Source organism: Branchiostoma lanceolatum, chromosome 5, assembly GCF_035083965.1.
Source record: "Branchiostoma lanceolatum isolate klBraLanc5 chromosome 5, klBraLanc5.hap2, whole genome shotgun sequence".
In the NCBI taxonomy this organism is placed as follows: domain Eukaryota; kingdom Metazoa; phylum Chordata; class Leptocardii; order Amphioxiformes; family Branchiostomatidae; genus Branchiostoma; species Branchiostoma lanceolatum.
In genome coordinates this window covers 3,872,076-3,886,107 of record NC_089726.1, presented here as the reverse complement: position 1 = coordinate 3,886,107, position 14,032 = coordinate 3,872,076, and the positions used below count along the sequence as shown (strand labels likewise).

General features: G+C 44.4%; 2 protein-coding genes across 2 annotated transcripts in view; both read right to left on the bottom strand.

Annotated features, from left to right (window-relative positions):
- Window positions 1–37: 37 nt before the first annotated feature.
- On the bottom strand, window positions 38–11,314 carry LOC136434484 (cell surface hyaluronidase-like). The gene is made up of 27 exons (XM_066427303.1): window positions 11,164–11,314; window positions 10,453–10,884; window positions 9,336–9,758; window positions 8,751–8,936; window positions 8,239–8,519; window positions 7,796–8,073; window positions 7,606–7,676; window positions 7,405–7,497; window positions 7,085–7,276; window positions 6,797–6,966; window positions 6,430–6,639; window positions 6,028–6,233; window positions 5,823–5,892; window positions 5,328–5,456; window positions 4,949–5,031; window positions 4,450–4,581; window positions 4,083–4,118; window positions 3,560–3,712; window positions 3,110–3,290; window positions 2,585–2,803; window positions 2,269–2,465; window positions 1,795–1,974; window positions 1,379–1,601; window positions 1,049–1,147; window positions 759–907; window positions 407–516; window positions 38–217 (listed from the first exon to the last, which is right to left on the bottom strand). Exons 1-27 carry the CDS (start codon window positions 11,225–11,227, stop codon window positions 99–101), a joined length of 4,686 nt encoding a protein of 1,561 aa, XP_066283400.1. The 5' UTR covers window positions 11,228–11,314; the 3' UTR covers window positions 38–98.
- A 1,172-nt stretch (window positions 11,315–12,486) lies between these two features.
- The window catches only part of LOC136434485 (inactive cell surface hyaluronidase CEMIP2-like), a 35,284-nt gene continuing 33,738 nt past the window's right edge, over window positions 12,487–14,032 (bottom strand). Inside the window, exons 24-27 of the mRNA XM_066427304.1 lie at window positions 13,786–13,884; window positions 13,494–13,642; window positions 13,170–13,279; window positions 12,487–12,658 (exon numbers count right to left, since the gene is read on the bottom strand). Coding sequence (XP_066283401.1) covers window positions 12,540–12,658; window positions 13,170–13,279; window positions 13,494–13,642; window positions 13,786–13,884 — 477 coding nt within the window. The 3' untranslated portion in view covers window positions 12,487–12,539. The remainder of the gene's footprint in view (window positions 12,659–13,169; window positions 13,280–13,493; window positions 13,643–13,785; window positions 13,885–14,032) is intronic.

Genomic DNA, 14,032 nt, shown 5'->3' with positions numbered 1-14,032 from the left:
ATCCATGCTTATGTACCGAGAGGCGATATCAACAAAGTATGAAGACAAAGGTTCTTTTATTTTGGTATGCACGTTTATTGAGCGAACAGGCGATATTTTCAGCCCATGAGCGGGATGTTGGTGTAGATCTGTGCCGGACCCTGACCGGACGGCAGGTTGACTTGCTGGATCCAGCTGGGCCAGAAGGTGCCCTTGAAGCCAACCATGGCGAACATACCTGCAACAGATCGATAAGCACATATAAGTAAATATAAGTAACTGAAAAATTCCACATCTTCACCAGACTAGGGTAAGTTATGCAAAATTACTACCCATTTCTCACAGCATTGATGAAACACAACTATAACTCTATACCACTACTCTATGTTTTAACAGTTTGCTGTAACAAAAAAAGAGAACATCTAACCTCCAACGTCCATGTTTGTAAGGTCCTGCGCTCCGATCTCTTTCAGAGCTGACAGACATTCCTGGACGTTAAGACCCGAAGTGTCAGCCGTTGCTACCAGGACTATGGAGCTAGAAGGATGGAAACAAGTTCGTGAAAAATCTTGCTTAGAGCTGTATCATTGGGATTTCGTCTAAGGAAGTCGTCGAATGCTGCGATGTACAACTTGATAAAAAGTTTACATACTCAGCCATGCCTCTTTAATTTGGAATCTAAAATCCTACTCATGAAACATTAGCACCAAGGAATGATCATGATTGATTAATTAATCATAAAATGATTCATTACATAAGTTGATGCTGGGAATGCCTACTTTTGAGGGATGAAGTGACGTATGAAGGCTGCCATGGCAAGCTCGGCGCCAGAGTGGAACGCCATCTCATGTGTGACCGAGCCAGACAGGGCATCAACGCTGACGACCAGGTTGCTATGGTGATGGTTATCAAACTGGACACCGTCTATCTGCATTGCGAACAAAATAAACATTAGCCGCCGGACAAACAATGTAAACAGAAAAATGGTAATATTAGTGGATACGTAACAACAGGTAGAATCAATTGTCTATGTATGATAGTCACGTATATCAATAAATGGCAGCTGTACCTGGATGAAGGATCCGTGGCCTTGCTGCATCTCCTGAGACCCAGCTGACACGACCGTGACTTCAACAAACGTTTTACCTTCATCAAACACGATGGGTTCCTGAACAAAAAAAAAAGAAAGGCGAATATCTCACTGTTACTCGAATAACTTAGAGACAATGGAACCAGGTAGCGTCAAAGCTTTTCATAGCAGATAGAAGGCAACTTCAACAAGTCTATTTTGCTCTTACAGTGTGATCAGATCTCAGAACAAAACGCACGAACACACATGTATTTATACTGGAAATGTAGGTTAGGCCTTGGATTTTAACTTATTTTTGTCTTTACTTACCGGAGCACCGCAACCTGTACAGTCGTTGACCATGCTCTGGAAACTCGACATTGGGACAGTCTCTGTCGGCGTCAGGCTGTACTTGGGATAGGCTGCTGCCGTACAGTCGCTGATCGCGTCACTTGTCATGGTGGCCGAGATGATGATCCTCTCACAGCCCATGTGTGAACAGTAGTTGTGGCCGTCCCGATCGTAGTTAGCGCGGAATTTCAGAAATAGAAGGCTATGAAGAAGGGGGGCACAAGTATTTTTTTGTATTTAACAAAGCAGCTGATTTTGAATAGTTACTCTTTGAACCCCATGAGAAACCCATCGATTTAAGGCAAATTGTTCGCCAGGAAGTATTTTTATCACGACGCCTTGTGTTGATAGACTCAATAATTCAGGTGAAGGACTTGTCAAGTTGTCTCTCTTACCCTGTGCTTTCTTCAAAGTAGAAGAGTTTGCCATCACCGCCGTCTATCTCAGTCAGGCTTGACCCGGAACTGACGTCCTCTTCGTGCATGATGGCGGACGGGACGCGCCGCTGCAGTTGGTATGTCACATGGAAGTTGGTGCCTGGCGGGTAGCAGAAGCCCACTCGGACCCAGTCACCGCTGAAATAAAATATGAAATACAAGTCAATGTTTTTACAAAGCTCTGGCAATTTGTTTGTCCATTATTTATCAGACGATAGAATCAGCCTGCAAGCCTTTTTTTTTTTATTAAGGTTCAGAATCAGGAGATTTTCTTTGCGTCAATGATTAGACATCATCTTTGGCGAAAGGGTATGACTATTTGAAACAAACAAAATAGCAGATATACAAGTAAAATGGATGGCTTAAGTCACGGTGTGCATTTACATACATTGTTTAGGGCTTTAGTTGTCTTGAAAACAAAGGCGACCCAACCTGTCAAAGTTTATCGGGTAGATAGTAAGTTGCTCCGGAGCCTTCCCGTCCCAGTGGACGGTGTAGGACTTGTCCAGCATCACCACTGGCATGTAGTATGTGGTCTTCCCTGGAGTCTTAAGTGTAACCGGAGTGTCCGGATACTCGTCACGGTACATCGACATCTGGTTATTCTGATGGTTGGCACTGATGAACAACTGTGTACAGAAGATCATTAGATGCGACTGAGAATACACGACATGGTACTAACGTTATGAACTAGTCATTGCATCTTAGATGTCATGCCAGCTGTCAACTGTCTTGCGGTTGTACTAACCGATGCATAGTCTCCACGACAGACATAGCCAATCCAGTCCGGTTTCTCCACACACCCCGGGTTCCTGGCCAGGTAGTTGTCCGGCCCGACTATGTAGCTGTCCGGGTAGCCGGTGAGGCTGCCGTCCAGGTCGTGTAGAATGTTGGTCTTGTCTCCGTCTTTATTGTGCTGACCGAAGCCTGATAGGCCTGCCGCGCCAAGAAACATGCGACTTTGAACCTGATATAGAAGTTAGACGAGGGGAACATTTTGTACAATCATTCAAAAATTCTGTACCAAGACAAAAGACAAAATACATTAGTTTCAGCAAATTCTGTCACTAACATCATGCAGAATCGTCCCACAAGCACGATTTGTTGTAGTGTTAGCTAACTTTGCCTTTAGCAGGAGAAAAGACTAGGAGTATGGAGTCCAGGACTGTTTGGGGACATATTCTATAGCAGAAGAAATCGTAAACTTTACGATATTTCGTAAGGTTTAGAACATACGTTACACATAACTACACAAGGAAAATGAGGTACATACGTTGTCAAACTTTGACCGCGTGATGTTGTTCTTTGGCGTGTTTTGCCAGCCATTCTTAGTGTGGAACCCAATGGCGCTGCTGTACCGATCGGCCTCCGGTACTTTGGCGTATCTCTTGAAAGTACAACTGTCCGCAAAGATGGGGCCATCGTACACGTCCAGGCCTCGCAGGTTATACGCTCTGCAATGCAAGTGTGCATACAAGGGTTTACGTACTTTTTCTAAATTTACATAGCATTTCTGTGACCAGTGAGTGAGAGAGAGAGGCAGAGAGAGAGAGAGAGAAAGAAAGATGGAGAGAGAAAGAGAGACAGACAGACAGACAGACAGAGACAGACAGAGACAGAGAGAAAGTTGCAGTAGACAGGTACAGTACAAAATATATTGTCTCAATGCGCAGACTACGTTACTGCTAAGCAGTGCAGGTGTTGAAGTAATCTGCTTACTCACGTAGACTGAGGCCAGGTCCTCTCCACCGGTTTGACCCCGCCCATTCCCCAGACCCTGGATCCAGTTTTGGTCCCCACGTTCTCACTCTCTCCAATGAAGATGCTGTTCCAGATCTGCTGACTCGATCCTTCGTCGTTAGGGAATATCCCCTCACTGCATTGAATATGAATTAGGTATGGTGCTAATTTCTGGACAGAGATATCCCTGCAGCTCAACTAGTAGCAGTCTCATAGGGTGCCAATAAGTTGGTAACTGGGAGACCCTGTTCTATTCCGGTTTGGGGACACATTGTTTGAAGCTGCACCCCTCTTTTTTCTTCGGAGGTGTCTCGAGCATGTTCAAGGGGAAGGGCTACCAACCCCTCCCTGTAAAGATATATCCGCTAATGAAATAGTATTCTCCTGGCTACTTCAGGAAAAACATAAAGTTCTGGTGTCATTTCTACGACATCCCGACGTTATTTCATCTTATCCTTATCATAGCTATATTACTTAACCTGTATGTCTAATTCTCAATGACTCACCTTGCCAGCACTAGTCCAATCGCGTTGTCAACAAACCTTGAAAATAAAGCAAAACTGTATTGAAATGTTTGCAAACAACTATCTATTAATCTATCTGCCTTTCTCTCTCTCTCTCTCTCTCTCTCTCTCTCTCTCTCTCTATATATATATATATATATATATATATATATATATATATATATATATATATATATATATTGAGCTAGCTTCTTTGAGATACATTATGCAATCATGATTCTTTGATGACAAACTGAAATCCGCTGTCTTGCAACAACGTGGACATGTCCATGTACATTGTACACCTATACATATCACATCCTTTATCAACACATATCGATGAACAAATACATATACCGATGCTACATACGCGCTCTTGTCGAACCAGATGTCCCCACCGCGGACCCAGGCACCCCATCCGCGGTTCTTGAAGGCGGTGTACCCAACAAGCATGGCCGGGACTCGGGGCTGCAGCAGGTCCGAGTTCTGGTGGGGCTTGTATCTACACCACAAGAACACTTAAACTTCCAGGTAACATGCACGATGTAAATAAAAGTGGACAAATAAGCTCAAAACATTGTCTTAAACCCCCAAAGATTATGATAAATAAGTAAATAGATAGATACATTTTAATGAATATCAAATAATAAAATCTGCACAAAAGCTACAGATGACCAGAATAACAAAGCTGGAAATGATAAGTTCATCCAACTATCATGTTTAGGAACCATTTAGCGGAACGCCCTAAAATGAGAGGTCTAATAAGGCTTGTACCTACATAATAGGAACACTCCAGGTTTAAGGCAGAAATCAAACAAATGTTAAGCATATGAGTAGGGTTTTCCTTAAACCCCCCCAAATATGATTACCTTCCACCCGCCTTGGACAGGAATTCGGAGGGAGAGGACGCCGTTGCCGGTGTGGTCTTGACCCCGGCCTCGATCATCATCCCCTGGAAAGGCACGAAAACATGGTCAACTAAAAAGGCCTCATTTGCGAGCAAATACAGTACATCTCCCTCTCCTTTCAGAAATGGACTGCCAAATATAAACTTTCTGCAAAAATCTTACTCCGCTCCAAAATGAACTTATTTTCAAATTTTACCCCTCCCATACAAGAATGCACTCGTCTGAAACACTCCGATGCAAAATGAAAATGTGAAACGTAAATGTAGACCAGGCAACGTTAAGTCTGTTAATTATGAAACATATCATAGCTAACGCAGAAGTTGTCATTGTTGACACTTACCTGTTGATTAGAGTGTGCCCTGTTGTTGTAGAACCGGCCCATGGGAGAGTACGATGACTGGTGAGGGGGGAGTGATCCCGCTGACAGACCGGTTGGCTCTTGGTGGAACAGGTACCAGATACCAGTGCCCTGTGAACACATTGTAACATGCAAGACACAGATTTTCCACGAACATCAAAACACAATTCTGAAATCAGTATGAACCTAAAGGTATGGCTAAAGTAGATATAACTCGAAGCGTAATGCTTGAGATGAAGGGCAATGCTTTTTTGATAGTTGATATTATTATGCAATGCAGCTTAAATAGAGACGTAGGACGTCACAAGCTATCTGCCATATTTGACCCACCGCTCGAGTCACGTGTCAAGTATGAAGTAATGAAGTAATGAAGCGGTGGATTGATCTATTCCTTTATAAAGACTATGCAATCCGTAGGTTGTACAGTCTAAAATTCTAAATTTAATTAAACTCAATCTACGAAGACTTAGAACATACCAGGGTGCCGGCAGCGGCGTTGTTAATGAGGTCGTTGTTGGGATGAGTGATCCAAAACGTCGTTAACATCCTAGATGCAGAGGGAAAGAAATATCACAACCATTACTAATCTGAATGTTTATTAGAGCCAAGCTCAGATATTAAAAACGAGTTTGAAGATTTCATCATATTGGTAATTCTTTACAACACACAAAACGTTTCTTACAGACAATCCGAACCAACGTTGGGTTGGTAATCGCCGTAAACCCCATCCAGTATGTTCCGGCACATGTTAGCGTCCCTGTCGGTGGGCAGCAAGGTGCCGTATCGGGTCGACAGGCCAAGGTTGTGGTCCAGCACGTTGCGTTGTTCCGCTCCGTCCTCAAGGAAATAGCAGTGGCCGAGGGTCTCGTACCCGACGGTGTCTTGCACCTGATAACAATGAGCAACAGTCCTGTCCTTATTTGTAACCTCATTAGCGTTTATGCGAATTTGCTTTTTGAACGATAGTTATATCAATCTAGGAAATCACTAATAAGATGTAAACTGTTGAAAGATATCCACCTTTGCAACTGACATAAGTGTCATATCAGGGTTTTGTGAGAGCTGGAATAAGGTAAGGACTGACCAACAGCCCGTTAGTCCCATGAATGGTCACACAGCGGGAGAAGCAGTGGTGGATGGACAGCTCTCGGATGTACGTTGGGCGGCTGTAGCACCCCACCTCGTCCACGTCTCCCGACATGTGGAAGTGGACAGGATATCTGCCCAAAATCTGCTGACCCATACGGGTGAACTCGATGCCGGACAGGTGGACGTTCTTGAAGTTTTTCAGAACCTATGAATAGGCACATTTTTACAAAATCTTTCTCTGTACATGAAAGGGAGTCAAGGACCCTTGATCTAAATTCTGGCCGCTTACAATTGACTCTCAGTATAAAAAACCGAAAAATTAAAACGTTGCATTTGTTAGGTAAAGATTGAAGCTAACCTACCTTCAAGTGCCCTCCATATGTGTCATAGTCAAAGAACTGACATCGGTTGTCGCCGTAGCAGCTGTCCTCTACCTCCCCCTGGAACTTGATGTTCCTGGTCAGCAGACCGACCTCTCCCCGCAAGTCAACTTCATCCGAGATCTCGCCAAAGTGCATGTACCCGATCTCACCTGTAAAACGGTTCATGGACGTAAAGGTGTTCAAGAAGACAAATTAATGAAGAATCTTATTGGAGAAGAATAAGGCAACACAATGTTGTCCAGAAAGTGTAAGATGTCGGTCTCGTACCGCTGATTTTGACCTGATGGCCCGAGCACTCCGGACACGGCAGCAGCTGGAACTCCTCTGCCTGCTCCATGTTGTAGTCCGTGCTGGCCAGCACGATGTGGTCCCCAGGCTGCCAGGAGCTGACGTCATCCTTCAGGTTGATGACGTACCCGTCACCATGGCGACCCACAGAAAATGTGCACCGCGCTGAACCTGAGGTAAATGACAAACGGTGATAGACCGGGTGGAATATAAAGTCAAAGACCCCTAACCATTTTCATCATAAGAAGCAATAAAAGACCATGTTCTCTTTGCTGATGAGTAACAAGAAACGTCCGCACCCCCCAACCATTCACTTGAGACGATGACATCAAAAGCCCCGAAAAAGCCGTTGAAGGTGACCGTTACAGTTGCGGTGCCCGTGGTCTGTGAGTCTGGATAATAAAAAGGAAAACATGTTATCGGTAGCCTTGTTGGACAAAATTTATCTGAAATTCATGCTAGATTTTCCTGAAGTCAAATCTTTTTCAAACAGGTTTTACCTGTGTATGGTATCCTCTGTTCAACGGCAGCACCCGGATCTCCCTTGATCGCCACAAGTGTCCACGGTTCCCTGAAACACAGTCAAGTCATCTTATTCGCAAGAGGCAAGCATGAATTGATCATCCGAAAAAATGCAGAATTTCGTGACAAGCGTAAGATTTTAAATCTGTTTTCTACGTGCTTGATCACCTCGCTTTTAACGAGTCCACTTCTACGCTGCCGAGTTCTCTAAGCTTCTCCTTGGCGGAGTCCTCTAAGTTGGAGACTGCTTCGTCCATCGTAGCCAGCGCCACGATTCTTCCTGCCGGGATCTGGTCCAGGAAGGTCGCCAAACTTCGGCTGTGGTCTTCGCTACTATAGGTGTCGAAGGTGGCCGAGTCCACCACAGCAGCCGATATTTCGTCAATGACGCGAACGTTGATGCCACGCTGCCAGCCATGGATAGCAGAATCCCACGAATACGGACCCTGATTACAAAAGAGTATCATTTCATATGATATCGGACAAGCTATCATTGAGCGACTAATACGTCATTTAGATACACTTACTTTGAAAGGCTAGTCAATCGGTAGGCTTTTAGATGATTAATTGAATTGAGGAAAGCTTAAAGGGACGATTTAGAAACAGCTTACCTTAGGGAGTCCTCCTTGCGGCACCGTCTGTGTGAGCTGTGTCCACGCCACCTTGCGCTGCCCGTGGATTTCCAGAGTCCCGCCTGACGTCACCAGGAACTGTTTGGTGCTGTTGACGTTATCGTCTGAGCGGCCGTACAGGGACACCGTGGCCTTCCCCTGGTACGGGCAGGTCTCACTGCCGATGTGGAACTCGCCGCCTTCTCCCACTGTTACATCACGGGCCCTCAGGACAATCTCAGCGTCACTTGTGGAGCCCAGGTCAGCGAACACAACCCGCCCTGTGACAAAACAAACACAGTATCCGTCAATTAAAACTGAAAACAATCCTTTCCCTTAAATGTTGTTCTTTTCATTTCGAAAGAGTACCATTATGCTGAGGTTTTAGCGTTAAACAATTGTAGATATTGTGGATACAAGTAGAGTCCATGTCTACAAAACTGGAACTTCAAACTTTCTTAAAATTGTATAACATTTCAAATAAGGCATACATTTTTATAGAAGCAACTTACCTCCATCTTTGATCTCCAACGAGTAAAACGTTGCGGATGACTGGAGCAGGAAGTTCTGTCCTCCACCCACAACCACCTGCGCGGTGGGGTCGTGCCCAGGGTTCCATGAGGTCAAGGTGGAGTCAACATCCGGGCACTTATGGTCATCGTTCCCAGGGGTCGGTAGAACATCCGGGCATCTCCACACTACACAAGAAGATATCATTGTCTCCATATGACACTTAAACACGTATTTTATTCCATTGATGACACAAAAGGATGGCAAACATGTTAATCTATGTAGCGAACATAAAGGGGTTTTCGTCAATGATTGTTCAACGCTATGTAAAATATCTTATAAACTGAAATTGTATTTCTATCATTCGTTAGTGGTTAAAAAGGTTGGAGTATGCAAAATAGAATGATTCACAATTAGCAGTTCAACCAATGACAGTATGACAATCAGCGGTTCGACGAAGGAGACACTGGCTGCATGTCCGTCAAATACTACGTTGTACAAAAACGTACTTTTGATTTTGCATTTCTACATTTAGACGGAGGTGTGTGGGGTAATTGTATGAGATGGTTACGAATGATAGGACTTACTTCCGTAAACCTCCACTTCGCACAAGGCAAGAACCCGGTTGCTCCCTGGCAGAATGATGCCGACGTACCGCCCTTTTGCTCCGTTCACCTGGACGGTCTTCTCGGCTTCTCCCTGAGCGAAAGTCCAATCTCCTCCGACTTTTGGGTTTGCTGCCACGTCCCTGTTGTCTCCGATGTGTACGTTAAAGTAGTTGATTCTGTCGGAGCAACAGTCAATCCTGTTAAAAATGGTGATGTAGTCGACTTCTTGGGTTCCTCCTAAGTCGACGAACCACCATGGGCTGTCTTCTGTGTCCGTATGTGTGCAGGAACCATCATGGTAGGCTCCACCGCGACCGCCGTCTACTGCAAGCCCTGGGGGACCGTTCCAACTCACACTGCTCTGGTAGGCTGGCTGTCTCAAGGCCAGGTTGGTCACCTCGGCTGGATGAAAGGAATAATGTTTAATCTTTTCTGCAAACTGTGGTGGCAAGACAACTTTGGCTAACAACAATAATGTCGTTTGCTTCGGTGAATCTGTTGAATGGATTTGCCAAGAACCACTTTATACCACGACTAGAGTAATGATGCAGTCATAATCAGAAAAAGGGCCCCGACCTTGTTTAGGGGTTGCCCTTTTATTTTACTTGCGGGCTTGACCCCTACGTGGCCCCCGCGGCTGCCGGGCTATTTTGGGCACGGCCGGGCCCCCGGATGTTTTTAGCTCGCAAATAAAATAAACCAGGGGCCCGTCGACAAATAGACGCCGTAAGCTAATCGTGTGAACACCGCGAGATCTAGATAGCCCTTAATTAGACCCCCCCCCCGCATCCGTCAGCCCACCGGGGCAAATTTGTGACTTCCGGGAGTACACCCCCGGCGGTTCAAATGTAGCCAAAAAAAAGTACTTCAGATTTCGAATCCCTTTGGAGGAGACACAGGCGTCAACATTTTCGAATACGATACATAAATAGATCTTCTTCAGGCAAGAGTGGATCTTGGATAGATCCAAACGCATCATCCACATCTCAAAACCAGAGATTTGATACAGATTGTATACATGGATCATGCAGTTGGAGGGGGGGTCTTTCAGTATGCCTCACTGGTTTTATGATAGACAATATAATACGAAACCTACCTTCAAAAACCTGGACTTCGCACAGGGTGAGAACCCGGCTGCTGCCCGGCGCGCTGATCCCCACGTACCGTCCTGTCGTCCCGTTGACAGGGATGATCAGCTGCGCCTGTCCCGAAGAGAAACTCCAATCTCCTCCAACTTTCGGGTTTAACGTCACATCGCTGTTGTCTCCGATGTGCAGGTTGAATGGATTGATTCTGTCGGAGCAGCAGTCCTGTCGGTTGAAGATGACAACACGGTCGATTTCAGACGTTCCCTCTAGGTCGACGTACCACCAGGGGTCATCCTCCCCCGAGCCTGTAGTGTGTGTGCAGGACCTGGCTCCGAAGGTGCCGCTTGTTCCACTATCAACAGCATGCTCTGGGTCACCGTCGTACCCCACGCCGCTCTGGTAGGCGGGCTTCAGCAGGGCTATGTTTGTGGACCCATAGCCTAAAGCATACACAGTTCGGAAAAATATAAAGCAGTGCACATCATGACGACACATAATCCATAAATATAGAATGGATCTAACTGGATGTAAGAGTTGAGTGCCATGAAATCAGTGGGGGAGGAAAATACATGTAGGTTCAGTCGTACCCTGCGAAGCAAGGTGGCAGCGATGGATTTATAGATTTTGCGATGGCGGACTATACATTGCGCTATCCTCAATGTTATCTTAAACAGGTCTGGGCACAGGTATACCGTAAGTGACACTAAAGGGCAACTAACCTATTCTCTCCGACGACGTACTGGACAGCAGACACTGTACGAGGATTAAAAGAAATGCTGACATCCCTCCGCAGGTTACGCTGTATCTCTGTCTATCGTATGGCTGCCGCTGAAGTACAGTAAAGATCCCTCCGTTCGCTATGCACAATTTATATCATTGTCGCACCTAGCCTAGATATGACGTGTTTGCTGAATATAGGAAGAGGGCGCGCCCCAGTGGATACAGTACACGTGCTGTGTTTGCTCATGTCTCAAGAGGTGACTAAATTTTGATAAAGGTTTGCTAATTAGGAAGCTGCGATATGTCCTTTTTTGGCGACACATCAGGGTCGGAATCTTTTTTATAGCGCCACTTAAGAAAAAAAAGATATAAACAAGTATGTGAATGCAAAAAAATCAGAAAGCATGAGTTAAAGTGTACAAGTATCCCACACCCTCAATTTCTTCTCAATTACACAATTCTGTGTAAGATATTTCTACCTAGTCTCTTGACTTCCAAGCCGTTGGAGACAAGATAGCAAATGTTAATATAAATACGCCTGCTTGTACTTAAAGGACAAATATAAATATGTATTGTGTATTCAAAGATAATGGGAGGATGTGCATATTGGGTTTTGAGTGTAAAGCATCATTAGGTATCATTTACGTAATGTAAACTATTGATAGGCGAAAGGTCATGTGAACAACTCCAGCTGTGTGTAAAGGAGTCTTGTGGGATGAAATAGCACGTAGTAAAGTTAACTTGAGGTCGCAACTAATCGGATGGTAAACAATTCTGAATTCATCCTTAGGCTGCTACATGAGGTCAGACTTTTTATTCGCTCCACCCTGATATAAATGTAGCAAGGCAGCAGTATAAATAACGACATATTATTTTTAAACCACCTTGCAAATAAACATAAGTCCTGTTGTATGACGGGACGAGAAGTAAATTACGGAGCTACAGTCTTTTAGTATTATGTGCGGATCAAGTTGTTTATCTAGTAGCTTTATTATAGATTCCCTGTCTTTCATATTACACATGCGCATTAGGTCCCAGGGGCGCATACCCCGAATGTAGGTCACCACACTGTGCAGAAAGTTCTTTGTTCTATGAATATTCACGTGGGTTTGTAGACGTGTGTGTGTTGTGATTCTTTCCCTAGTTTAGAGGGAATAACACAAGTTACCTTCGATTCTATGCAAAATACCAAAGACTCATACGTATGCCTCCACATTGACGTACCTTGGCGACAATCAACTAATCAATCAATAAATTGATCGATCGATCTAGCGAGTAAACAATCGTAATGACGAGACAAATGGAATACCATACACGTTTATCTTCATCAACTCTTTATTGCTGACTTTAGCAAAGACTCCCATCTTTCCACGAGTCAGCCCATGAGCGGGATCTTGGTGTAGATCTGTGCCGGACCCTGACCGGACGGCAGGTTGACTTGCTGGACCCAGCTGGGCCAAACCGTGCCCTTGAAGCCGACCATGGCGAACGTACCTGCAGCAGATTGGTAACCACTACTTAGAAACTCAAAGTCAATATGTTTATCACTTTTGCCCAAAAATTTATATATGGCTCTCTATAGAATCACAGCATTTAGTGCAACAATGAATGTATACACTTTGTAGTAGAATGTCGTTTATACAACGACAAGAGGGATGAGCTCTATAAACTAATGCAATGTATGTTTCCCCATTTTATGATAAAGTTCATATTTCTAATGGCTTTAGACAAACCCTTGATTATTAAGCACCTCTGTACCAATATTTACACCATTGATTAAAACCATTTACACTTGGTTTATACCATTACTAAGACGCGAGCGAGAAGGGGTCAAGTTCATGTAATTATTAGACTAGTGCTAGCTTATCATTGTATATTATTCGTTTGCAAACTGTGACGTTTTCTGTTGTGACCTGTACTGAACCCAGTGGGTATGTGTGTACAATAAAGGTCTTCGTTCAATTCAATCATTCTTTTATGACAAAGGACAATAAGGACATCTGACCTCCCACGTCCGCGTTGTTAAGTCCCTGTGCTCCGATCTCCTTCAGAGCTGACAGACATTCCTGGGCGTTAAGGGTAGAAGCGTCGGCGGCTGCTACCAGGACTATGGAGCTGGGCGGACACAAAGAGATATTTTGAATACTTTTGGATACTTAGGATTTCGTATTAAATAAAGCTGTGATGAACAACTTGGCAAAAAGCTGATACGTTCAACAATGATTTCCTAAATTAGAATTTTAAAAAACTTACGCTTGAAACATCGAGGTATGATCATGAGTTATTAATCACTATGGGATTCATTTATGCTGATTCTACCAATGCCTACTTTTTAGGAATGACGTGGCGTATGAAGGTTGCCATGGCAAGCTCGGCGCCAGAGTGGAACGCCATCTCATGTGTGACCGAGCCAGACAGGGCATCAACGCTGATGACCAGGTTGCTTTGGTAATGGTTACCAAACTGCACTCCGTCTATCTGCATTACAAAAAAGAAACATTAGCCACCCGGCAAACAATGCAAACAGAAAATGGTCATATTAGTTGATATCTCACAACAGTTACAACTGATTGTCAGTGATGGTACGTAGTCATGAGTATTAATGCTTGACTAATCCATACCTGGATGAAGGATCCGTGACCTTGCTGCATCTCCTGAGACCCAGCTGACACGACGGTCACTTCAACGAACGTTTTACCTTCGTCAAATACGATTGGTTCCTGAACAAAAACAGGGAGAGGTGAATATCACATTACAGTACAGTAACTTTGATCACTGTACCTCACAATGATAATGCCAGATACGATCAAAGCTCTTCATTAAATATAGATGGCCATTTCGACAAGCCTATTTTGCTCCTGACATATG